Source organism: Drosophila bipectinata, chromosome 3R (assembly GCF_030179905.1).
Source record: "Drosophila bipectinata strain 14024-0381.07 chromosome 3R, DbipHiC1v2, whole genome shotgun sequence".
Taxonomy (NCBI): domain Eukaryota; kingdom Metazoa; phylum Arthropoda; class Insecta; order Diptera; family Drosophilidae; genus Drosophila; species Drosophila bipectinata.
The window spans coordinates 15889520-15916701 of record NC_091739.1 but is presented as its reverse complement, the minus strand read 5'-3'; the positions used below and the strand labels follow the sequence as shown (position 1 = coordinate 15916701).

The following is a 27182-nucleotide window of genomic DNA, read 5'->3' as shown; positions in this document are numbered from 1 at the left end:
ATCGGGCGAAATTTATTGAAATGTAAAATGCGGAGAAATGCAATTTCCGCACAAGTAACTGCAGCACAGCACCAGCTAGACAATTGCCGAGAGCCACAAAAAATGAATAAAAAAAGGGAAACCAAAACAAAAAAAAAAGAGAACGGCAGCGAGTAATACGAGACCCACAATGGCAAGGGCGCGGATAGAGGACATTAAAATTGCAGCTGCTGGTGGCAACAACAGTAGTTGCAACTGCAACAACACCATCATCAACCGAAGCATCCAGCAACAGGCGAAAGCACTAAACACTGCTAGACTAATACAAATACTACACACAAACATTTAGTGAGTAAAATATATATTAAAATATATATATGTACATATATGTGCTCCACATGCAACAGGCTGCAGCCGAAAAGTATGCAACACACACAGAAACGGAAAACAAACCGGCTAAACAACTAAAACTAAACCAATTCATAGCGTCCATTCATTCATTGAATTCGGAAATTCAATTTGGTTAGAGAGAGTCGGCGAAAGGATGCTCGCTATTCGTGGAAAGAGAAGGCAATAGGAGCAACAATTGTTAACTACACAACAACAACAACTATAACAACAATGTGCAATAAAACGTAAAAGCGTGGAAAATGGGAAGGTGCTTCTACTGCCATTCTGCCAGTGGGTTGAACATTTTATTCATGGATTTAGTTGAATTTACAATGAATGGGTTTTGGGTTTTGGGCTTAGGGTTGCCCACTGCCAGCCAGACGACTGCCATGAAAAAGAGCAAATGATGACATAGAACACACAGCAGCACCAGCAACACCACCAACAACAATGACAGCTGCATTGGCATTTCAATTTAAATGCTTCCCAGTGGCAGCAACAACAACTGGCAGAGCCAACAAGTGGCAGCCAAACTATGCTTGGCCAAGGAGGAAAGTGACAGTGAGAGTAGGAAGTGCACTGTCAAAAATTATATTAAGTCCTTGGGTAACTGACACAGAATCTTTCTTCAATCCTCTGTCTTTATTTCAGAACTAAATAAGTTTAAAATTAAACAAATCAGAGATAAACTAATTTCGTGCAAACTAATTTATTGTTGTGCCTCTGAAGGAGTTGTGGCACTCAACAGTTGTGCCTTTCCCAGCGGCAGTCCCTGAGTGAGCAGCTTCTCACCGACCAACCGACAAACCGACAATGAAGCAGCCGCCGTCAGTTAGTCAGTTGTTAACAGGAACTTTGTTTTTGACAGCCGAGTCGGTGTCGGACCAGAAGCTCTAACCAGGAGCCTGGCTAGCTCTAAATAGACAATTTCCGCAGCAGCCTGCAGCGGCAGTGTCGGGGGCAACTCCTCCACTTGATAGGGCGAGTGTGAAACCAATTTGGAGGCCACTTAAGTGTCCACTTCACCAACGGACACGTAGAGCTGTGGAGCTCGGCAGGGCCACCGAAAAACTGCAGTCAGAGTTGCAGACTGCTGCAATCCCCTCATGAATCACTGGCATTACGTATACGCAGCGTTGAACAAAAACATCCAAAACGATAACGATGACGAGAATGTGAATGTGAAGTGGCAGGACGTGGCGGCAGGATGCTTCTTGCCACTTCACCATATGTGTGGCTAAAAGTCAACCCGAAAAAAGAGTGTCGAAAAAGAAACAACGAAACGAAACGCAGCGGCAAAAAGTGCAAGGGAAGTGTTGAGTGATGCAACTAATTGCGGAGTCAGTTGGGGGACCAGAACCAGAACCCGTACGAGAACGAGGACCAGGACCAGCACCAGCAACAGGACCCGGAGCAGGACAGGGCCATGCCGGCAGCAATGAAAGGATAATTGCGCGGATTGCACACAGATCGCCTTAATCCTTTTAGGCCGAGACCGTGGCGGCTTTTTTGTGTGTGTTTCGGGTGGTGCAGCTCGGTGCACCGCCTCCGAGCAAACACAACCGCCCACACCGCCCCACTCATCCACTTGATTGCATTGCGCGGCCGCTGCCCGCGAAAAAAACGGCCGAGAAAAACAAAGAACCAAAAATTCCATAGTCAAACGCAGCTTCTGTCAATTCTTTGTGATTCCATTTTTTTCGCCGCCTCCGCAGTCCCAACAGCAACACCTCGCAGAGAACACAGCATCGGGCAGCAGGAAGGATGCAGGATATAGGACACAGAACACACACTCGCAGACTCGCGTTTTTTCGCGCTTGCTGGCCAGAAGCCTTTGGCTGCCAGTGTGATTGTCAGTGATTTGTGGCGAGAGTGTGTTGCCAAGTCCTGTGGGTAAACGAGGATGCGATACACTGGCTGGCCAATTGATGCCTCTATTTTGAGGGACGGAGATTAAAGAGTTGTTTAAGGGATTATGCCTAGTTGGAGTTTAGAATTATTTATTGGCCCATTTACTTTTATTCGTTTGGAGTTTATGTGTGGCCCTGGACTTGCTCGATTTATTGTTTGAATATAACCCATAATGTTTTACGATTTATCTATCCCCACATATGTTTGAATGTTTTTTTTTTAAAGTTCAATCAAAGTCGAGTCTGGCGGCCCGTCATTCGTTTTCAATTTTCGTTTGTTGTGTGTCGTGTTAAGTTTCAATCACTTAAGAATGCATTTGTTGTCACTTCCAATGAAAGCGCACGATTTGCCTCTACATACGATCGTGTACATATATCTCTATCGGAGAGGGGGTCTTGGGCCGGAGCGGAAGGACTGGCTTAGACTGCACAAAAAAGAACTAAAATCAAAAGCAGCAATAGAAAACCTTGAATCAATTGATCCAGAACGTAAAAAGCGAGCAAGAAAATGCACTGAGAGCTCGCCAAAAACCCCTCCCCGTCCCGGACACTGTGTGTTCGCCGAAATAAATTAGAATTGAACTTGCTGCGCCATATTTGGTTACAATTTGAGCGCTTAATTCCGCATACGTGGATGGGAGGCAGGGGCGGCTTCGAGGGGTCTCGGTCTGGGTGTGGAGCGGGGCTTGGCAACGTGTCGCATTCGCCTTATAAATTCTAGCTAAATATTTAATTTATTTACCTTTAGCTGTATTTTTGATTTGTTTGATTTTTCTCACAAATGGCAATTGCAAATGAATTTGCCGCTCTGGCGACTACTTTTATTGAAATTGCGATCCCCTGACTGCCCCATCTTGCTTATTAATTAATAGTCATTAATTATGTCTAATTAATAGGGTTTCTGGTAATCTCCTAGCTTTTAAGACTCACTTGGTGAGTCAAAAATACAAAAATACTGATCTTGAATTTTTTATTTAAAATTGCAGGGAGCGTTTTCGACACGGTTGTGGTTAAAAGTCAATTGGGTGTGTTGAGCTGGCAGTTCCCGGATCGAGATGCAATTTGTTTGTCATAAAAAGAAATAGTAGTATGATCTTGAGATTTCACGCAAGACAGCCAGAATATGCACTTCCTCAGACCGTTTAGGCAATAAAACCAACACCCAATAAAGCATAAGTGCTCTTCCTTGTAAATAAAACGCGGTGGCAATGATATGAGAAAGCCTATGAAGATCAAGACTTTTAGAGAATTGTTTGCCTTACAGACTAATTATTTTTTAGGATAGTTTTCGATTAAAATCCTATAGTAGAGATCCCCCACTGGATTGTTAAAAGTTTATGGCTCCTCCGCTGGTTCTCCCAATTATGCATAATTAAACTTGCTGATTGCATTACAAAAATTAATTTTTGCTCATTTTCTTTGCACTTTCCTCTGGGGCAGATAGAATCTGTTCTGGTGCCCGTTTTGCTTCTGGCTTTCCATATCATTTTCCTATACATTTTTTTTGCATATTTGATTACACCACATGCGCCTCTTTCGTCAGCTGTTCCCGGCCTTCTATATTCCGTATTGCATCTGGCCAGCTCAGTAGGTATCCAGTGGATACCATCTATCTATCTATCTTTGTATCTAACTATCTCGGTCTCGGTCTCGGCTTGGCATGTGAATTTGGTTTCGTTTTGTGCGCTCGTTTATTCTCCTTCGCTGCCTATTGACGTTTCCACTTATTTAGTGTATTTTGCGCATTTTCGTATATGCTGAAAAATTCTCCGATTCTTTTTAGCAAAAAAAAAAAAACAGAAAAAAAAACAGAAAAAAAAACCAACTTGTTTAAATTTTTTTTGTATCTATTTTGCATGCGGTTTTGGTTCTAAGTTTCTAGCTCTGCCACTGCGGCTTTGTTGCTCATTTTCATTAACAGTGGGTTCTCTCTATGCCAGACTGAATCGCTAAACAAACAAATTTTACTGTTAAAAAAATGCTTGTTGTTTTTTGTAATTTTTTGTTGGATTTTTTGTATGCATTTCGGGGTGTTAATTGTGTTGCACTTTGCCAGAGAAACCCACCAAACAGCTTAGACAAAAATGTGCATTCTGTCGAGTGCAAAACTAAGGAGGGCTTTGTATTTTCGGATTTTAGATTATTCTGTACTCTAATATTTTTTATCTAAGTAATAAAAAATACTTTATATTTATTCCACCACATAGCTTAGGCAAAAATGTGCACTCTGTTGATTTTTATTTGGGGTTTAATTTTATATTTGAGCCCATTTCATACTCAAATAATTAAAGTTTATGTATCTTTGTGACGAATTCTAATAAAAAATTCCAGTTTTTCAGGGTAATTGCAAATTCGAATCTAAATAAACAATTTTTATAGCCGATTTTGACTTTGACTTTATTTATGAATGCAATTTGTTTTGTGAATTTAGTTTAGCCAAATTTGGCGCCGCCAAAGTAACACCCACGATGTTGTTTTTGCTCACAGCTAGTTCTGAGGCCTGACATTTTGGTAGCCGAGTCACTGCGATTTTTCCTCTAGCCTTGACTCGCTCCCAGTTACGTTTTCTAATTGATTGCCAGTAGCATATGCAAAAAAAAATAACGCTGCCACAGTCAAAGGCATATTAGGACTAATTAATAAAAAGCTTTCAGCTCACAGAGTACCCACTTGTTGGCAATTGTCGAAAGGCGAAACAGCACAAAGCCAGCCAAGCCTACTTGGCTAACAATAATTTACTTAAAAAAATAGACAACAAAAAGAAAAGAGTATGGAATGAAAAGTAACAAAGAAAAACCGAGTCGAGTTATAATTATAGAAACCGGGAAGCGCACTTAACCAAATCGAATTCTCTATAAAACAATTGCAACCCCAACCCTGTCAAAGAATGAAAATGCGAAAAAAATGAGGAGCTAGAAATTATAATAATAATGCACTTGCGGCATGCGTGGCAGTGCCATAGGCCTCTGGTTCTAATAAAATTACAACCGAGTGCGCCCGGGAAAGGTATATAGTAGCCACCATATAGTGGAGATGTGGGGAATGGAAAATGGAAACTGTGAAAGAAAAACCAAAAGAACACACGCGCTGCCTGAAAATGAAAAGAAAAGAAAAGCCACGCATAAACAGATTGCGTTGATTGGACGGCTAATGAAATTCACAGAGGCCATTAGGGCTCAGCAATTAGTCGGCTGGCAGAGTAGCCAGGTACTCCAGGTACTGCCAGGTTCGCCGGGCTTGCTAAGCAAATCGAATTCATTAGACAGAGCGCGGGAAGCGGCAGAAATCAAATCGAGTCGGCCCAGAATCGGATCGGCAATGGTAATAAAAAACTCAAAAAAGCACATTGAACATAAATTGCAGTAGAGTTTTCAAGGTTTTCCAGTTCATGGTTTTGAAGTTCCACACACTCGTCGCTGTGTGTGTGAGTGTGTGATTGTGAACAATGGGATCGTTTCTGATCTCCGTTTCTGTAGTACGAGTATCTAGCAGATACACGTGAGCGGATTTTATTGTTTTGGCCACTCCCGTAATTTTTGTCAAGCTTTTTAGTTTATTTTTTTATGTAATTACATAATGATATTGGTATGGAATTGTTCTACCTTTTGCTCCAAAATGTATTGCCAGGAAATAAAAAAAAACTTCTTTGCTTTTCCTCAATTCACTACTGATATTGAGTGACCGACCTGCCAGACGTTGGCAAACAACAAAAGGAATACACCAGAATGGAAAACAATTTCCCATATTTACTTTTGCATATTTCCCGCCCAGCTTGCCATCGGGACTTCCTTCGTTTTGCAACTGTTGCCGGGGCCGAGTTCGAAGGTTACAGAGCTCCAGCAGAGCGACCTGTCTGGGTAAACAATTCGCGTCTGGCCAGGACTTCTATCTTTAGTGAGGACAGGACAGTAGCCTTGGCCTGTCCACATTTTTTTGTTAATATTATTAACGAAATCCAATATCTGTCAATGCAATGTGGAACAGAAACTGCGCCACAAAAAATATTCAAACAATTTTCAATCGCTTATTCCGAATAAACTAATCAAGGTTCCGAACGAATCTAAAAGTCAGAACTCGTTTTGCATACAAAAACGCAAATTCCTGATGACAGTTCTCCAAAAGAGAATTCTTTCGATCACTTACTCACCTGGCTGGCTCACCGGGCCCCCACTTTTCTTTTGGGTGTTTCCACATGAGTTTTCAATTTATGCATTCGGTGGCGTAGTTGTCGCTTCACGTTTGAATTTCGAATTTGCAAAATTCATTTGCGTTTGCTTAGCACATTTTCCATGCGCGAGTGCATTTTCAGGTAGTTTTCGAGGTTCGTTTTTGAGGCTTTTTGGGCTTGGAGCCCCATTGCAGCCCCGTCTCTCTCGACACGACACCGGGCCAAGCAAATGTGTCAAATTTTGAGTGCCTTGAGTCTGTATGCCTTTTGGGTGGCCCGAACAGGTTGTTTTCCGACTCGTATTTGCTTGACCGCAGTGTGACAAATATTTTCCATCATTACTCATACGACCCGTGGCCGCCGGAGGAATTTCGCTCTCCCCGAGGACAATTAAAATAACTTGTTGAAGGTCCTCGGGCAAGGGACTCGGGAGTGCAATTAAGTAACATAGAGATGCCTCCGCCGGGTGGGCGGAGGGTTTATCTTTGGCCCACTCCTGACCCCACAAAAAAATGTGACAATAACCGGGTGAGAGGTCACTTTGGGAGGACTATCCTAAAGAGGGGGGACGGATTGGAATTGGACAAATGTTTGCCAATGTCCGGCACAGGAAGAAACCCGATCTGACCACGCGCTGCTTTTTCAATGCTTTTCCCCCACTTTTTTTTGCCCACAATATTTTGTTTTTGCTTTTTAGACTTGGCTGTTCATTGTTTGTTATGGCTGGCTTTTGTTGCAAAACGCTGCAATGTTGAACTATGAATGCAATTTCGTAAATTATTTTCCTTTTAAGTAATTATTAAGGTGTGGTCCGGTTGCAGTTCGCCGTAGTTGCTGTCTGGCTATCAAATACACACAAAAGCACACGCTTTGTCTTTGAGTTTGGGTTTTTTATTTCCAAATACTCTTTTTTTGGAGAGGTTCTATTGGCTTTGGGCTAAAGGTTTGATCTCTAAAGGCAAGAAAACTTGACAGATTAGCTAACTAAACCTTTCGTATGGAAAGTATATCCCTCTGTTGGGTTTGCTTTTTCTCTAAGTTATTCATCCATTGTACGCCATTTAACTAATAACACGGCTTGGGCACTCGTTGGCACTCCGAGTCGCTCGTCACTCATTCACTCACTCAGTCGCCTAGTCAGTCACTCAGTCAGTCGTTCATTCAGTCAGTTAGTCAGTCAATCACTCATTGGGCCACTGGAGTCCTGCCCTGCAGCTCATCCCTTCCATCAATGTCATAATAAATTCGCGGTGGGCGAGGAGCCTTTCAGGTGTATTAATGCCGCAGGACCCTAAATTATCAACAATTGCGCTGAATGTTTTGATAATAGAGTGTATTGCAATGGGAAATTGGCACTTGGCTACTGGACTACCAGGCTTTCTTTGCCGACAGATTATCGATGGCTCTAAACTCGACTAATTTCAATAATCAGATGGGGCTAATCGGAGGAAAAAGTGGCGCAAACGATTAACCAACAATCGTTCAGTTGTGGCACACGACAAAATAATGCCTGCCGCTTTGCACAAATCACCCGAAGGTGTTGCCGGGCTTGGATTTCTAACAACAATCAACAAATCGCCACTTTGGTCGACAACATGAATGGCAAATTACAACACCAACAGCAGCACGGCCAACTAACAACAATTCAATGGCTACAAATTTGCTGTAATACAGCAACAATTACATTAAAACGCGACCATAAACGTGCCAAGTCTTGGACCTGGCTTAGACCAAGGCCCAGGCACAGGCAGAGCCGGGCCAAGCCAGCCCAGGCCAAAACCCAGAGCCCAAGCCAACCACTAACACCAAAACGAAGTCTAAGCCAATGCCAAAGCCAAAGCCAAATGTTCGGACTCGCACATATATAAAGTTTGACGATGAGGCGCTACCAAAGTCATTCCACACCTTGTAAAATCAACAAAAAGGCAGCCGAAGACCCAAGAAGCAGAGCCAAGAAGCAGCAGCAACTGCAGCGGCAGCAGACACTGAGATAGAGATGGTTAGATACACGGCAAGCCGCGAGATACTAAGATACAGAGAGGGAGAGCCGCGATGCAGCGTGCAATTTGCAGCCTAGAAAAATAATTGCATGTGGAAGTTGCAGGAGGGGCAGAGAGCTAGAAATTGCAGAAGAAGGGTTGCTGTTGTAACTAGGAAAAGGTTGACTCTAGATGCAGTGAGAGAAAATATTGAAATTTATAGTTTTGAAGAAAAACCTTAGCAAGAAATTGCAACCCATACTGCAACCTTAACCTACTACTCTGTAATTTAAAACTATTCCAACATTTCTCTCTGTGTTTAAGCCTAAGCCTAAGCGTCTCATTCATGAAGACGACGACGTCGAGCTGCAAGTGCAAGTGCAGCTGTAACATTAACATGCAACCAGACGATGTTGTTGCTGCCGCCGAGATGCAGATGCATTCAACGTCATTGTTATTGTTGTTGCTGTTGCTGTTGCTGTTGCAGTTACTGCAGCAGTAGGCAGCAGGCAGCAGGCAGCAGGTGAATTGCACGATTTTCAATGCAAAAGTCAAGAGCGCCAACGGAAAAAAGTCGTTAGCCAAGTTTTATGCAGGCAGTTGCAACTATTTGCTGTTGTTGTTGGCTAGAACTGTGGCACAGCCGTCGCATGTGGCCAGGCTCCACTTTACTCAGAGCTAGCATTTAGCTGCAAGTTCGATGTATGAGTGTTTGGTAGCAGCTTCCTTTTGGCAGGCCGTCGCATATGCAGATGCCTCCTGCCAGGAAAAAAAAAGCAGGCACCATGCACCATGCAGCAGGCACCAAGGCAGTAAAGCAACAAAAGCTAAAAGGCCCAAAGGCCTATGGGCCAAGATCGAGAATAAGAACAAGAACTAGAACTAGAATGGGAATGGGGACGAGACAGCTGTTTCCGTTTGTTAAATGTTTGCCGGATTGGCAAGAGATTGCCACCGCCGACATTGATGGCTGTGAATTTGTTGTGGCATTAAATGTGTCTTGTTGCCGGGCTTATGCACGTCAGCTAATTATGGTCCATATACAGTGCGTTTCGCTCCATTCAGATAAGATAGGACAAGAAATAAAATATCAACAGGCGTCGTGAAAGGGGATATACAATATGCCATTAACATGAAAAATAAAAGTTGGCTGCTAAGATGGCTGCTAACTAGAGTTTATTGGTTAATAAATAGATAGCTTTTGAGACTGCCTTACACTTATACCCTGCACTGTAATTTTAAATACCAACGATCCACGATCCACGTGTGTGGCCAGCGCCAGGTGATAGACTACGTTTTCCACCTGCGCTTTTCCGCCTTCCGCCACCTCCCCAAAAATTTCCAGCAAAGTCAGCAGCCAAGTAAGCTTTTCTGCTGCGTTTTTCGTTTATTTTAGGTGTTTTTTTGGCTTTTTGTTTTTTTGTTAATAAACGTATTTAATGTTCACACATTTGTCACGTTGTTGTTTTAGTTTCTGTTTACGCAGCATTGCATTTGTATTTACAACACCTCTCTTACGATATTCATTGTCGCTGTGGCACTGTTCGGCGCTATCTTTCGGCCAAACGGAAAACACTTTTCGAGTATCCATTATCTAAGCCGCAATAAAACAAAAAAAAATAGTTTAACCAACAAAAGACTCCCGAAACAGCTGCAGGCCGTTTGGCAGGCGAAACCCGATCGGTCCGAAAAGTTGTAGGTTTTAAGCCCCGAAAGATCAACAATAAAACTGAACTTTGTTTTTATTTGGACAGCTCAAAAAACGGTCGAAAATATTATTTCGCGATGATTAAGGCCAGAACTTGAGTCAGACGTTATTCGATAATATCATATGGGAATGATTTCATATTGGGTGGGATTTAATTTTATTATTATTGTCGGTTAGTTGGGCTGTTGGGGGAAATCATTTAATGTACAGAGCCTTATCAGCTGAAACTATTTAGCAAAAATAAAAACTATATAAAGGAAAAACTGAAATTGCGATAATTTGAACTATGCGTTTGCTCTACTCTATCAGTACATATAGTATGTATTCGGGGGGAGAGCTATATTGTTATAAAGAATTCGTACTATATACATTTCCACACTTGACAAGGCAGCGCAAATTTTCAGCAACAAAATAAAATCAATTTCGTATGCCTTGATAAGAAAGTGCAAAATGTTTCCGCTTTTTGTTGTTCCCGTTTTTATATTTTTTTTTGCTTTTTTTGTTTGCGAGATTGCATGACAGTACTTGGACGAGTATACCATATACCATATATAATAAATCTTTTTTTTTGTTCAATAATTCTTGCTTAAAATTTATTGTTGGTGTATTTTTTGAGATTTCGCCACGTATCAGGCTCGCCGAAGCTGTCGTAATTTGGGTCAGAATCGGCCGCGTCAGGGACTGACTGATAAGAGCTGCTCGGCAGAGCCGATTACTCTGATTGCGGTGGCGATATAGCCGCACATTGTTGTGAATCAAATTGGCAATCGGGAAGAGAAACGTTTGGGTATCGCATCTGCTTCCGCCACAAGATTGGTGTGTCAGAATTTCTTCTGAATGAATCTGCATCTGTATCTGTATCGGAGTATCTCGTGGTATCTCTGCATGCAAAGTATCTATGGGCTGGCACTCTACAGTTGCTTGAACTTCTGTCCTTAAGTATTGCTCAATGCAATTGTACTTGCGGCCGATCGCATTGTGACGCCTCTGATAGTCATTGGCTCCCCGCCCAGCGACGCCCATTGTGTATCTTTGTTTACACATTTTCGCTTTCGAACATTGTTGTTGCTCTGTCACTGAAGGACAATGTCAATGAGGCATTGCACACACACACATACGGTATGAGTGTGTTTATTATTCATGTAATTTTAAGGGTTTACCGAACGATAACCGATCGTAGAACTTGAACGAAAGTGAAGGAGGCGGCAGTCAGTCCCCTTGGGCGATAATGGGGGGATCAAGTGCGTACGAATGGAAATCGAACAATTTACATTCAAGATGATCTAGTCTATTTATAGAAATATCTACTAACTAATCACGAGACATTTATTATAGCTAACCATAAAATATATTTTCAATTTATTAGCAATTATTTGGGGAGTAACTGTGCGGAATACGTACATATTTCATAGCTGCTGATGTGCATAGCATCACATATATTTTTCTTAAATTATCTCTGCCCAAAAGCCAAATTGATGCTGCGGATAATGCTGTCGCTGTTGCCGATGCTGCTGCTGCTGCGCTGTTGCGGCGCCGTCGAAGCCAACGCAGTCGCCGCCGCTCGTTTGGGGCAGAGAGTGGAGCAATTTACAGGCAGCAGCTCGAAAAGCAGAGTTGCCCCTTGGAGTGGGATGCTGCAACAGCTCCTCCCGGTGATGTTGTATATAATTTTTATATACAATAAAAATTCTTCTCTCGTTTTGGTGGGCAGCTCACACAAAAGGCAAAAAATGCAGGCGAATTTTGTTTTTTATTTTTGTGGCGGATTTTTCATTTATTTTTATTTAATTTTTGTTGTTGCTGTTGTTGTTGTGTTTTGTTTGGGCTATTGGTTGGCGGTATTTATCTGTTGTGGATTTATACTATATATGTAGAGCACAGAGTAAATAATATGCAGCGCGTGAAAATAAAACGCGACTTTTCTTTCGGCCTTTAATATTTTTTTTTTTATATTTATTTTTTTATGTTCAATTTACAGACAGCGGCAATTGTGTGATTTTTTGTACTCCTCCACGATGTTGTTGGTTGTTGCACTTTGTGTTGCTGTAGATTTTTTGACAGTTGCCCCGCTGCCACTACTGTTGTTGTTGTTGTGTATTAATTTTAATTATTTTTGCAGCATTTAATTTTTTGCTCTTTGATATGTTTCTTTATCAAAAGGCTTTTTCATTAAACTTTTTTTGTTGAACCTTTCCTTTTTGCTTTAAAAATAATTCAAAAGTAATGACTACTTTTTTAATTATTTTGTTTTTTATCGTTAGTTCGTTTAACGTTAATATTTTGTTTTTTTTTATGGATTGCACTTTTTGTATGTGGTTTTCTTTGTATTTAATTCAACATAAATTTACTAACAAAAGTGTTGCTGATGTTGTTGTAGCTACAGTAGTTGTTGTTGTTGTTGTTTAATATCTAAAATATGAAAATGGCAGAAACGTTGAGAAACAGAGTCGGATGCGGCAGAAGAACGTGTGCCCGAAATGATCTCATTCACTGCAGTTTTTAATTTTCAGATAACAAGTAGATGGAAATCTATAAGATATCGTATCTTTGGCTGACAAATATTTAAGCTATGCCAAGAATGCCACAAATTAAACTAATCCAATATCAGAAGATTATTATTATGGAACCCTCGGATGGCTGATTCGATTTTAATCGGAATTCTCTGAACGCAGCAGCACAAAAAAATGAACTGAACTTGCCCAAAACGAAATTAGCTAGCCAGAACCAGGACCCTCCTCTCAGCGAAGAGTTGAGCTTAAAAAAGTTTATGGCAGCGAAAAATGCGAATAAAAAATGTATATGCTCATATATATATAGAAAAAATCGCCTGGCAAGTACTGGCCAGAACAAAAAAATCAACCAAAAAATACCATTGTAAATAGTAATTTAAGTTTCGTGGGGAGCTCGGGATGGATGGACGGAATGGGTTTGGGGTTTGGGTTGTCCCGAAAAACGTAAAATAAAATAATAAAGCAGAAGCTCGAGAAAATATAAAAAAATCCAAAAAAAAAGAAAACCAAACGGAAGGTGAGCCAAGGAAGCAACGAAAATCAAATGGCTGCTGCCCTGCAGTTTGGTCAGCTGCTGCTGCCGCCGCCAGAAGGTGGAGTGGGGCAGGAAGTGTGGCAGCGGCAGCGCCAGGGACTGGTGGCTGGGGCAAGGTGAGGGTTAAGCTCTTGGACCAGCGGGATGGGGTATTCCAATTGATGTTGCGCAGCTGCAGCGCAGCTACATTTTTTTCGGCTATTTAATTTGCCATTTTTTTTGTCTAGCATATCTGGGAGTTGATTTTTTGCCCATTTTTTTTTGTTTTCAGTTTTTTGTTTTAAAATTTTTTGTGTTTTTCTGCCATTTTCTACAGTTCTCTCTCAGTTTTTGTTCATTATGCTGTGCGCCAAGCCCGACGGCAAAGTAAATGCCAGCAACTGGAGACTGTGGACCGACCTGGCCATTGTCATGGCGGTGGAACGTTAACGGGGGCGGAGACGGAGACGGGACGGGCGGGCCAGAAACTGACGAAAATTGAAACTGACAAAAATTTGTTACATTTGCCTGCACAGAAAAGTTGGCGACGACGCCGGCTATTCCCGGAGCCCGAAACCACCCGAAAAAAATACACACTTTATTACTGGTACTTGCAGCCACTTCTTCTTCATCTACGGACGAGTCGTCCTTTCTTCTAGCCCAACCCCATTACCCCACCACTTTTTTCCCATTTTTTCGACAGCTTTGTTTGTTTTGTTTTACGGCTGCCGCTTCAGAAGTTCGGCTACAGTTCATTTTGTATGCTGCCTGCCTTTGTGGTTCTTTTAGATTTTAATTTTTCCTTTTCCATCTACATTTTTGAAGTTTTCTGTTTGGAGTCTGTTTTTTTGGAGTCACTCATTGGGTTTCGAGGGTGCAGTGAACGAGAATCGAAGTCGGTGTTTGGGACATGAAATGCAATGCTTCTATGATCTTGAGATGCTTTTAATGAGTTCTCATGAGTTCTAAATTGATTTTCTGGGTTTATTTTTGAATTAGTGAGAATTTCACTTTTCACTGTCACTGAGCATTCTTGTGTTTTTATTTGCTTGAAGGTAAATATTATCAATTACACGAAATTGTTATTCAATCCAGGCTCACACAGAAACACACACACGTGCCGCAGGCAGGCACGGAGGCGCACACACACACACTCAGCCACACACATACACCCGCAACAATAAAGAGTCAATCAGCCGGAGACACGCACTTGAGCTGGGCAATGCAACTATTCAACCAAAAGACCGAAATAAAAATGCATTCTATAAAAATTTTGCGAGTGCGCGAAAAAAACTTTTCCGCATTTTGCATGACAGCGCGACAGCGACGACGTCGGCGGCGACGTTAGCTGAGCCAGCGACTGCGGCGCTGACGGCGTTGGCGACGCACACTCACACACAAGCCCCGATTGCAATTTAATATTAATGCCGAAAAAAATCAAACAAACGCGGCCGATTGATGGACCCGAAAGCCACCAAAAAGTGGCCCCACGCGGCGTATACTTGATATTGGGGAATACTTGTTGTTTTTTCAATAATGGCCGTAATTGGCCGTCAAGTTTTCAAGCACACAAGTGTCACTGACTGTTTTTAGTTTAAAAAAATGATTTTTGCATTCTAGTTTTAATAATTTTTTGTTTCTTTAATTTTTTTTTTTGTAATTATTCACTTTGTTTTTTGGATTGGATATTAATTTTTTGGCAATCGTTTATTGTTATTATTGGGCTGTAAACGATTTTCGCCTATGGACTGCGTGTAAATGGGCAATGCGCTTAATGCTTTACGATTGATATACGCGATCGTCGGACGCTACACCTCGGAACGACTCGGGCCGCGTCCGAAAATGCGTTCCGTTGCATATCGGATGCGTTGGTTTATGCGACTGTGCTGACTGCAAAATTATATCACAACAACACGAAGACACCAGCCTCGAGTTGAGTCCGAGCGTCGACGTCGGCTTCAGCGTCGTCGTCGTCGCAAAAAACTGCATACAGGCGTGCATTCGTGTGCGAAAAAAATTAATATGAAATAAAAACTAGAATGCTGAGAGCGTTGGCTCTCCTTTGAGTTAATTTCGCAGAGCAGAGCGCAGACGCGAGAACTTTAGGAGTAATAATGGGGTAAGCCATCGGCACCAACACACTCTCACACCGGGGAGAGGAGTCGTTCTCCGACCGGAGAACGGAGAATGGAGAGCGAGTGCAATGGCTGTCGAAAATGCAGTTGCAGCGCCGCAGCGCGCGTTGATAAAAAAGCTGCGCGCCATGCTGCCAAAATAGCCGGTATTCCCCAAGTTCTCAGGCTCGGATCTCTCTGGGGTCGGCTCGGCTCGAGTCCTCTTGACATTGTTGACAATTGCCCTAGGAAATGTCTAGCTGGCAATTAACTTGCACTCGCCAAGAAGTCACTCAAACCCACACAGTTGCTCCCGCTGCCGCTGTCGCTGCCGCCACTGGAACAATGCCATGGCACTCAGCAGGCATCTCAGAATTTATTCACCACATTTTTTTGTGGTGTCGCTTATTTTTTTGTACGCACGCACACCACCGAAAAATGCAATGCACTTCTGCCGCAGCGCTGTCGTCGTCACAGCAATTAGCTGCCTTTTTGGGTAGTTTATCACGGGCGGGGAGGGTAGGGCTGCCAGGCTGTGAGAGCTGCCATTGAGACTCAAAAAATTACATTTATTATGAGAATTTGTTTTGGGGGATTTTAACCCGGAAAGAGAATTTCAAAAATATTATATAGATATATAAGAGTAATAAATTTTATAAATAATGGCATTGTCATCCAGAGATGCATAAAAATAAACAATCTTAAATGTTTTTAGAGAAATGACCTTATTAATAATTTGCATATTATTAAATAAAGAATTATTTATTAAAAATTAAAGCTAATAATATTATAATATAATAATTTTAACTTATAGTTTCAATTGCATTGAAATAAATAAAAAAAAAACTCACTCAAGCCCCTTCGCTCACCAGCTTAGCTTGAGAAACTGCATTTCCTGCTCATTAACTCGCCTCTCCTGTGGTGAGTTTTCGGCTCAGCTCAGAAATGCACTCAAGAACCTTACTTTGCCTCTCCCACACAGTCACACTCGCCTGAGCCCCGTCCGAGTGGCAGGGGCATGTAAATGAGCTTAATGGCTTCTTATATTTTATTTTTTTGCCATTTTGTGGCTTTGAGTTCTGTCTCTTTGCGTTTTTTTTGTTCTTTTGGCAAATATGAACTTTGGGCTGGCTTTGTTCGCAACTAAATTTTAGTTTCGGCTGATAAGCCATGCTCCTTCTCCCTCTCACTCAGCCATCTCTGTCTAAGTGCGCAGTTAGATTGTCAAAAATGGAAAAAATAAAATGGTGGAACGTGCCATTCGTCGTCTCAACCGGCCAGATGACTAATTCTAAACAGAAGATAAAGCCTGATTCCGTTTATAGATCACGCCAAGAACTGCGCACTCGTGAAAATCTCTACACACTTTTCATTTCACTTTGCCTTAGCAGTTAAGCTACTAAAAAAAACACGCTGAAAAAAAACAGAAACAAAAAAAACAATAACAGTGCATATTGCAATTGTAGTGCAGTTGTAAAACGCCAACGACCTGACTGACGCACGTTCAAGGTATTATCTCATAAAGTGCATTCGCAAAGAGAGAGGGAAGGCGAGAGCGAAGTGTCCCCATACGAGTATAAACTCTGTAGCCCTTGCTCGCCACCAACAACAACAAGAAAACAGAAACAACTGCAGTTTAGTGACAACAATGCGAGCGCAACAGTTGCAAAGTCATGTGCTGTCGAATGCTGCAACTGCAAGTCCAAGACCAAGTAGCGCGTTCATCTGGTATTTCGATAGCTTGTTTAATGAGATTCCCAGACAGGCCGAAAAATATTGTTATATTACTAGTCCTATACTCTATAGAATCTATAGTATAGATACCCCTAGATGAACACCTTTCGATCGATACTCCACCTTATCGTTCGCCTTTTGTTTACATTTCCACAACGGCCGTCACAATGCGGTTTCAGTTGCCACACAAAAGTTATTGGGACATTTGCGATTTTGTGCCTTTACAACATCTTTAATTAAATCAGTTTCTATATATATATATATGTTCTGTATATATGTATACAGGGGTGTATTTGTGCAATAATGCCAGTTGGTTGATAATATTCTTTAATCAATTTTTGCGTATTTATGGGAGGGCAGTCGACAAACACATCATCGGATGCACCAATAAGCACATATTTATAATTGCCGGAGTGTATAGAGAATTTCTTAGATTCTGTTATGGCTATTTGTTGCACCGATTATCGGTTATCAGCTTGCAATTGTAATTGCCACAAGTAACTTGCAATTCGAAATTGGAGCGCATGACTCAGCAGCCTCTGTAGGGGGAGTGTTCTTTGTGTGGCAAGCTTCGATTAAAGTTGCAAATTCTGACGAAAGTTCAGAGATAAAATACACAATATTGAGGCGAATGATTGATTCTGAGTAAGGTATTATTTTTGTGAAAATAATTTCATCAATGATGGCTCATGATGTCATAAGTGGGAAATATTACGTATACGCAGCATGGGTCAAGCTGGTTTTTGGCTATAAAAATTTATTATAATAAATATGTACATATTCAAGCCATTTAAGACATTTTAGAAAGTATTTTTTTTGCTATTCAGAAATGCTGTAGCGACATATCACGTATACGCAACGTTGTTCCAGTTCGTAATACTCCGATCTCCGATGCACTCTCAACTTGATTCTTGGTGTTTTTTGCTTCCGCATAAAATGTCGCACAACAAGTTGTTGCCGTTGTCTCCATAGATGTCGTAGCGGCTTAGCCCACTGCTGCCCCCACCTCCAGGTCACCGTCGCCTTTTACCGTTGCAACGCCATTTTGGCGAAACCTCAAGGCGAACTTGTCTAGAGTCGAGAGTTGAGCTTCTCAAGCAAGCCTCATTCATTCTTTAAGCGTGTTTATGTTGGCAATTTCGTTACGTTTGATTAGTGGCCGGCAAATGGCATTTGACTTGCAGCGTTTTGATTGCGTTTTGCTGGCAAAAGTTAACTGGATTTTTTCCTCCAACTACTACTACTAGTACTAATTTTTTGTTTTCGTAACCTTGGGAGAACGCTTAGAAATTGTGCACTTGGCTGGTTCGCTTGTCAATTGAATTCGTATTTATTCTGAAAATTTATGGCACACGATTTCCACATTAGAGCTCGCAAAACACAGACCCAGAGTTCAGCTTAATTAAACCAACAAAAAGGAAAAAAAAAAAATCCAACCAAATGAAATCGAGGAAGGAGGAAAATATGGGGAAATAAAATAAAATATGGGGAAGCTGTCCGGGAGGGGCTATTAAAATTCATGCCATTGAGCCAAAGTCTAATGCATTTTCAATGTATTTTTACAAGCAATGTGCTGAATATTTATCGATTAGATGCCATCTCTCTGCAGCTCCCTACCGCCCCCTAGGCAGCTCCACCCCCTTCAAGTCCGTCTACTGCAGACAAAGACGCAGCAGATAAAACGGAAGTACAGTTTGTAGTGTCCGCACAAAAGCAATTGCCACCAGTGAGCTCCGAGGAGCTGAAAGCGCCACAAGTGCCACCAGGAAGGAGCAAGAAAAAATCCTTGAATTTTTTTTCGGCAAAGGGTGGTGGCGAAAAAAAATGTGCTTCTGGTCTGGAAGTTCTCGAAAAACAAAAGAAAAATATTTCGGGGTTGGGAATGAAACGATTTTCATGTCTGCATGCTTATCTCTTTCTGTGCTTGCTTCGGGCCCTAATCCTTGGAGTTCCTTAAATTGGTTCTTTATGATGTCAGGAGATTTCCTGGTTCTTGTTTAATGCATAACCCTGGGTTACCTGTTGACGGAACACAAAGCTTATTTAAGGAGTAAAAAAAGTGGTGAGAGTGAGAGCACGAGCTTTGGAAACAACAAGTTGTCGCCGCTGACAACTGTTGCTCCTGGATGGGTGGTGGATGGTGGTTGAGTAGGTGGGTGGGAAAACCCCCTCGTTCCACAATCGTCGAAAATCGCCGAAAGTGCCGCGAGAAAACTCCACCAGCCACCCTCCATGTATGCTGACCCCCGCGGCTCTCGTCCTCTGACAAGACCCAACCACCCACCACCCACCGCCCGACATCGCGTTGTTAGAACGTGTGAAGTGTTGCTTTCTTTGCATACTTTTGTGCGTCGCTGGCGATGCTGCTACTGCTGTTGCTGCCACTTGTTGTGGTTGTGTTTGTGTTGGTGTGTGTTATGCAACAAGTGAGCTAGTTTGTTGTTGTGTAACGATGTTACAAAGTCAAACACAAACGTCTGGCACGTCGTCATCAGTGTCGTAGTGGCATGTTTGGGTCTCGTTTTGGGTTTTTCGACTTTTGCCGTACATGTGTTTTTGTGTCTTTTATTTTTCTGGAAGTTTGGGAAGAGCTCTTCCCAAAAAAAGTTTCCCTTCGAGAATTCTCACATAAGCTGGTAGACATTTCTGGCCCGTCGTCTGGCGCATCCTGGCGCTGGTTTCTTGGGTCTTTTTTTGGGTTTTCCGGGCCATTGTTGTGCATATTTTACGAGACTAGTTCTGGCAAGTGTTTTCCACAATCTGTCAACGAGCCAGCCAACGAGTTGTGTAAGTTTTCCCCCTCCGCCAAGAAAAGGGTTTTTCCCTGTTTTGCTGCCTTGATGGTTTAGAGAGGGTCTGGGATTTTTCGTTGGCTCTTTCAGGAGTCGTTTGTTGTGTAAATTGCTTTCACAGTTTGTAAGTTTTCACCAAAAGTTTTGAGAGAATTAATAGATTTGCATATACGCTGTTGAAGGAGAGAAATTGATATGCACTAGACTAGGTGTGACATATGGCCCAAAGGACACAGGACACTTGAGAAATAATTTGCTTACATAAGAGCTATAATTGAATTGTAAACTTACAAAAGACACAAAATGTCAAAGATGGAAATGGATTTTTGTCTAAATAACTAGACTTGTTTAAGAATACTTTATTTTTCTCCACATTCTGTTCATTCTAATTATTTAGTTATTTGAAACTGTAATAATTTTTTTGGAACTAACATTTCTGAATGAAATTCTGAATGACAACTCACCTGTCTGCTCAACATCTCGAACATGCAATTAGCACCGAAAAATGTTGCTGCCTCATTCAGTCAATTCAATTAACCGTCAGAACACACTACACCGACATATGCCACACTTATCGCTCTGGTCCTGTCTCTGTCACACCCACGCTTGCTGTCTCTGTCGATGGCGTATGCAAATGGCTGTGTGATCGCTTTAATTAAATGCCTACACACATAAATTATCTCGTTGCACTCCACGAGACAGAGTCTTTAATTAAATTTCCAACACGAGCCCAAGGAGGCAAACACACCAACACACCAACTCGAGCTATCGAAGCAACCCACAAAAACACACAACACTTTGTGCAACAGTTGGCGCCAATTGTTGCTTCAATCGGAAATCATTCGCAAGTCAGAGTCTCGGGATCTTTTGGTTGTTTTGCTGGTTTGCCTTTTTTGGAGGCGCCTCTCAACTTTCCAAACTCGGCGATTTTTCGTTGCCGAATTGTCGTTGTCGTCCTGCTGGCGGCTGCTGCCAAACTCACTTGTTGCACAATGCCAACCGAATGCCGACGCCAAATGCAGCAGGACCTGGCAGGGAAAATAGTTGTGCAGTCGCTGTCGACGCTGGCTGCGCCGCCGCCGCCACCGACGACGGCAACAAATTCGACAAAAATGCCCGATACACCCACCAAACTACGAGACGGAGCCAAACCAGCCAACCGAGTGCAGCCAAATGTTGCTGCAAGACCTCAGACTCACACACAGAAAGGCTGCAGCTCCAGCCCGTCCGACCGGCTGCCCCCTTGTAGGAAAAACTACCGAAAGCGGGTGCCGAAGGAGAGGGTGGCTAACTGGGTGGCTATGTGGGCGGTGGGGTGGCTTAGCTGGCGACGACGTCAACGAAGCGACGAAACTTTTTTCGAGCACACGAAACTTTTTCAGCACGAAAATCAAATGCAGCAGCAAAATAACGATGCCGCAGCGCAGTAGCAGAGCTACAACCACCCGGATACCCACCCACCCAAGGCCCCCTAAAAACCACCCCCCGGAACCACCCACTCCACCAAATCCCCGACCATTCCCAGCCAGCCAGCGTTGACTACATTTTTTTGTTCCTCCTCTCTTCTATTTTTTGTGCCATTTTGTTTTTGTGTGTTTTGCTGTTTTGCCTTCGCTGCTCCGCTTCCTCTTCTTAAAATCCTTCTTTGTCCCCCACACCCCCTCCCATCCACACACACACACCCACCCATACATACACACACATAATGTGAAATTTTTTCCTTTAGTGCATTTTGCCCAATGTCCTTAGCGCCATATTGGCGCGTTCTAGCTCTGCTTCTGCCAGCTCCTTCTGGCATCCTTACCGCCCACCGCCCACCGCCTAACGCCTTGCAACGCCCCTCCTCGGCATTAACTTTCTGCTTTTTCGTACTTCCGCTTCATTTTTTTCCTTGGCAAGAAAAATAAAAATAAAAACTAAATAAAGTGCAACGGGAAAAAATTCTGGCCTGCGTCTTGTGCGGAAACGGCGGTGGGCCAAAGGGGGAGTCGTCCATTGTCCAGGACATACCTTGAACCCAGGCAAATTCACAATCGAACCCCACGGAGCTCCAAAGCTCCAAACCAAAGCCAAGTCCACCTCAGACTTCCTGACTTCCTAACGACAGCCGGCCGGTTGACCAGCATCAAAGGAAATGCACTGAGAGAAAATCATTAGAAGAGAATAATAAGAAAAGGACATCGTGGAGATTCACCTATTGAAGTCTCTATTTTCTTAAAAGGTCTTTTAATTGTTAAAAAAACCTAAAATCCCCCCCTTTAAAGTCTTAAAAATAATAGAAATTTTCCAAAATATTTAAAAAGAGAAAAGTTATTTTCTTCAACTGTCTCTCGCCCACCTTCTACCCTCTACCCACAAGGACTAATAACAAATAAAATAAAAATCGTCCTGGCAAGGAAAGGAAAAGGAGGAAACAGGCCAAAGGCAACCAACCAAAAAATCTATTTTCCAATTTCTGTGCACCCAGAACCAGGATACCCCAAAGTGGGAAGTGGGAAGTGGGGGGGGCATGCATGCAGCGCCAAACTGCTCCGCTCTCTTTCTGTCGCTCACCCTCTATTGGCCTCTCACTCGTCGGGCCGGGATTCACCCACTTGTGGCGCTTTGCACACACACACATACACACACACAACAGCGATTTTGGCTGCCTCGCAGGACGAAGCTCCTTCGGCGATTGCAGCGTCATCGTGGAAGTGGAGAAAACTCGTAAAAATGTAACCTAAAAACCGCCAGAAAAAATTCAACAAGAGCAAGGCAAAGCCAAAACGCAAAAAAAAAAACAACAACAACAAAATGAAGGAAAAAACGGAAGAAAAAGCTGGGGAGAGAACGAGAGAGGAGGAAAATAGTTCGGCTGGCGTTGGAAAGTAGGTGGAGTGCTTATTGCGTAGTCAGCGTGGGGGTGGGAGTGGGGCGCCCACGCGTAGGGCGACAGCAACGTTGTCCTCGTCGCTTGTTGCATCCTTCTGGTCCGTCGTAGAGCATAAAAATGCCTTCTTACAAGGAGCAGCGACGAGGATATACGCCGCGGAAGTAGGAGGTCGGTGGGAGGTGGCAAAGCCAACGCCGACAGCGGCGCCTGCAACGCTATAGCTATAGCTATAGCTATTCTCCTTTTTCTTTTCCTTTTGTTGTTGGCGTAATCGAAAGATGCGTTTGGCAATGCGGGAGGACTCGCAGGACGAGGAGGAGTGAGCCCAAGGAGTGAGAAACTACTAACAAACCCACACAAAGACAGAGCCAAATAGAAGTAGTATGGGAATGGCCCACAATATTGCCCAACACCTGCTGCTTCTTACTTTCTCTCTCACTCTCTCTCGTTTCTTTCATGCACAAAAAAAGCAGTGTGTGTGTGGGTGTGTGCAGCTTGTTGCTTTTGGCCAACCCATCCCCACCATTATAATGCATCTCTTTCTATTCTCTATATATTCGACATTTTTTTCTTTTATTTATTTAATTTTTTTCTCCTTTTTGGCTTTTATTTATTTTATTTTTCTACTTTTTTTGTAAATAAAGGCAAAGGAAAAGTTTTGGCTTTTTAATATGTTTACACCCCATCTGGCTAGTGGGGGGCTGGAGTGGTTTCCAGGCAAGAAAAGTTGCGGCGGTTTGGGGCTGGAAGGGGCCTTAGACTCTCGACTGGCTATGCAACAAGTTAAATCCCTGTTCGGGGCTATTTTCTCCGGTTCGGAACAAAATATTGGCTTAAGTTCTTTATTGCTGATGAAAGTTATTTAGTAAAGTTTGTACTTAGAATTAGTAAAAGTTATATATAGAACATATAGTCACATAATTATAAAATTATATATAAAAACAATCTATATAAGGAAATTTTCAGCTATTTAATTTCATCTACGAAAAGATAGATCTACGAAAAGTATCTTTACTACATGTATATCTATATACCTAATACTATCTTTTTGGAATGTTTATTTCTTTCTATCTATCTTCTACATCTTTATCTTAAATTTCTATCAAGACTCTTTAGATAACCATGCATCTATCCTAAGAGAGCTTCTTAATACTGAATCATTCCGATTCCCTAAGCCCCAGGACATGTTTTCTCATCGAAAATTACCTTTATGCCAGCTTATATAATTTGGTTAGTGTAATCTGCTTTGCTCGAGCACCTGCTGGTGTAGCACAGAGATGCCACCAGACCCACCCATCCACCAACAAACCTGCCCCTTCATCGCCTGAATCCACAAGTGGTGGTCTCCCATTACAATCAAATGAAACTCCACCACTGATTCACTGATTGAGCCATTGCAGCGCCCGGAAAATGGTGGGGACTTTCTAGCCATGCAACAGGCGAGATTTCGCCATCAACACTACCAGCCACCCAGCCACCTATATAGCTCCCACCTCTAAGCACCTCCAAAGCTGCCCCAAACCCCAAAAGTCAACCCGCAACGTCGTTGTCGTTGTCGTCTTTGTCTTCCTCTTCAGTTTCGATCAGCATCGTTTTTCTGGGCGGTGTTTGGGGGTGGGTGGCACGAGGAGCTCCACAAAAACAGGACGAAAAAAAAAGAAAGAAATAGTCGAAAAGAAATGCAGGAAAATTCGTTTGCGACGAAAATCGGCCACAAAAACAGGCAAGGGCGGTGGGTGGTAGAGGTGGTACAGGCCACCAGCTAGGGGTTAGGTGTTAGGGGGGAGAATCCTCGCTCCTCGTTGGCTCGTCCTTGCTGGTTCTTCGGCTTTGGTTCGTTTGCAGTAGTTATCCCTGTAGTTGTTTCTGCCTTTTCGGCTGCATTCGGCACTCATCGTCTGCAATTTTTATATTGTGCAATATATTTCGTAGGGATGCAGCCCCCTCCAGTCCTGGCGGCCCCCCCTAAACTTGCGCATGTGTGCGTGTGCTTAAGTGCGCTTCGTTATCTCTAGCAGAGCACTTCGTTTTGGGCACGCAGGGAACCCCACTTGGCACCCACTTTCCGCCCAACCACTAGGCATGCAGCCCTCCCCTTCCTGCAGCTAGCTGGAACTACTCTGGCCCCAAACCCAGGCCCCCGAAAAGGATGGGGATTGGGGCATGGGGTTGGCAACCCAAAAGCCAGACACCAAGCTGGATATATATATTGGGGGGGGGGGGGGGTACTTTTTTTTTTGCTGGCTCCTTTCACATTTTGCAGCACGAAGCTGCAGCAACGACAACGAAGTCGCCGGAGAGCCGAACACAAAAATTGTCGCTGGAAAAATGTGCTAAGGGTTTTCACCAGCGGGGGGTTGGTGGGGCGACGGGCGGATGAAAAACCACTGGAAGCGGTGTCTCTGTGCCAATGTGTGTGTGTGGGAATGTCAACTAGAAACAAGGACGATAAGCATTATGGAGCGCATTGAGGAAGTAATTGAGTGCACGAGACAGGGACGCAAGGCAAGGACGAAGTGTTGGTGTGTCTGTCTGTGTGTGTGTGTGGCAAGAAAAAAATACATATATATATTTGTACATGGAAGGCAGCATTTATATAAGTATGTGTTTGTGGGTGTGGGTTGCCAGGTTGGGGGGGGAAGGAAGGTCTATATAGACGCGACTCGCTTTACAACAACAAAAGGCATTTAACATTTTAATGCCGGGCCACCGACGGAGCTAACGGGGGGCTGGTGGGGGGGCTGCGGGCTCTGGCAACGTGCTAAACGTGCTCAAAAACCGAAATGAGTGTTTTCAGGCAAAAGGATAAGGCTGAAGCAGCAAGGAAGTCTGAGGCAAAAGAGCACACGGCGAAAATTAAATAGCATTTCTTCCTAGTTGATCATTAAATTAGTTGATTAGCTATTAATTTTTTAATAAGTTTTTAGCATCCTTGGAGAGCTATTTAAAATATATTTTAAAGTTTGAATAATCCAACACTTTTTCTCTCTCTGTATTGCAATCAAATCCAGAGGTGACAGAGACTAAGAAAAAACCTCACAATTTATGTTAATTTTCATTGGTGTTTGCCTGGCCGGCTGGCTGGCCAGAATCCTTGTTTTTTTTGCAACAGTTTTTCTCAAACATATGGGCAGGATGTTGATTAGGTCTGGCCAAAGTCAATTCCAGGCAGGGCCACTGAGCCCAGCCACTCGAAGAGCGGATTGAAGCCCTTCATTTGCCATTTTCACGGGCCAAATCCCATTTATGGACCTAATATGAACGATGGGGCCATTGTGGGGGATTCGAAAATAAGAAAAAACTGACCGTTTTTGCAAGGAAATGAAGCTTTATATATAGATTGAGTCTTAAAACTGTTTTTAGCTTATTGGCCCTCATTTCCGGAATTATATAATTTAAGGCCATAAAGATTATATTCTTAAAGACTCACCCACAATATGCAGCATGTCCTTGGACCACTTCATCAGCTCCCTCTTGATGAGGCGCCGCTCCTGCAGACATCGAACGAAGGAACAGTCCGCCATGCTTCCTAGAACCCGGAGATATCCGCGACTATACCGGGATCCGTAACTGTACCTGCTGCGAAATGGAAACAAAACCCAAACATCAAACACGATTAGTCGGAATCGGCCAAATCAAAAAAAGCAACAAAAAACTAGCAAAAATTTCCCCAATGGAAATGAGTGTTAATTTATTAAATCTATAATGCGCCATATAAAATTTCATTTACTATTTGTTGCTGTTTTTGTTGTAGTTGCTCTTGTTGTTGGTGGCGCATTTTCGAACGCTACGAAATGATTAAACGAGTTTTGTTTCAAGGTTATCGCGAAAACACACAAAACCTGTTGCACTTTAGATATTTTTGTTGTTTCTGTCTTAATATTTCATATGCTGAAAATTTATTTATTTTTCTTGATTTTTTTTCGTATTTTTTGTTCTTGTTGTTGTGGTTGTTGTTGCATTCTTGCCAAGTCCCCAGTTCTAGTTGGCGATGTTGTTGCATTTTGTGGTTTTTTTTTCGTAATAGTTGTAGTGGGGCTTTTACTATTCGGGCAACTACTAGTTTTTGATATTTCCTAGTTACAAGTACAGTGTGTTTCAAAACGATATGGGAGTTTTTCAAATGTTTTATAATTTTAAATAAAATTATAAGGATTTCCTTTGCTTGTCCCCATTTTATAAATCCCAATTTAATAACTATATATTCCTAATATTTAATAATATAATAGCTAATAATATTTTTTTTTAATATTTACCACCACCACTTTTATTGCCATGAAACGCACTGTCCTATCGACCTAATCGACAACAATATCTCTTTCTGTTTAAGCTGTCTATTACATTAATTTATTCAAATGCCGTTGTCGTTGATGTCGCTTTGCATTAAATTACTTTTGTTTCATTATTAAAAAGTCGTAAATCGCAAAACGTGTTTGGGATTTCGCTATGAGTTTGGCGAAACTCAACAAGTCCCCCCTCCCTTTAGTTCTAATGAGATGCATAGAAAATGCA

The 27182-nt window shown here is 42.5% G+C and overlaps 1 protein-coding gene across 7 annotated transcripts in view; it reads right to left on the bottom strand.

Moving 5' to 3' along the window:
* Positions 1 to 27182, bottom strand: part of Eip93F (Ecdysone-induced protein 93F) — a 62012-nt gene that overhangs the window by 24955 nt on the left and 9875 nt on the right. For 3 of the 7 annotated variants that reach the window (XR_011443186.1, XR_011443187.1, XM_043211749.2), the window contains exon 2: positions 26101 to 26249. Coding sequence is in view for 5 of the 7 variants with exons in the window: in XM_043211749.2 (XP_043067684.1) it covers positions 26101 to 26194 (94 nt within the window). In the remaining 2 variants the exon portion in view is untranslated. Of the gene's footprint in view, positions 1 to 11535; positions 12544 to 14368; positions 14771 to 14826; positions 15083 to 26100; positions 26250 to 27182 lie in introns of those variants that run through there. The other 4 variants (XM_017247998.3, XM_070281367.1, XM_070281368.1 and 1 more) reach the window with 4 other exon arrangements.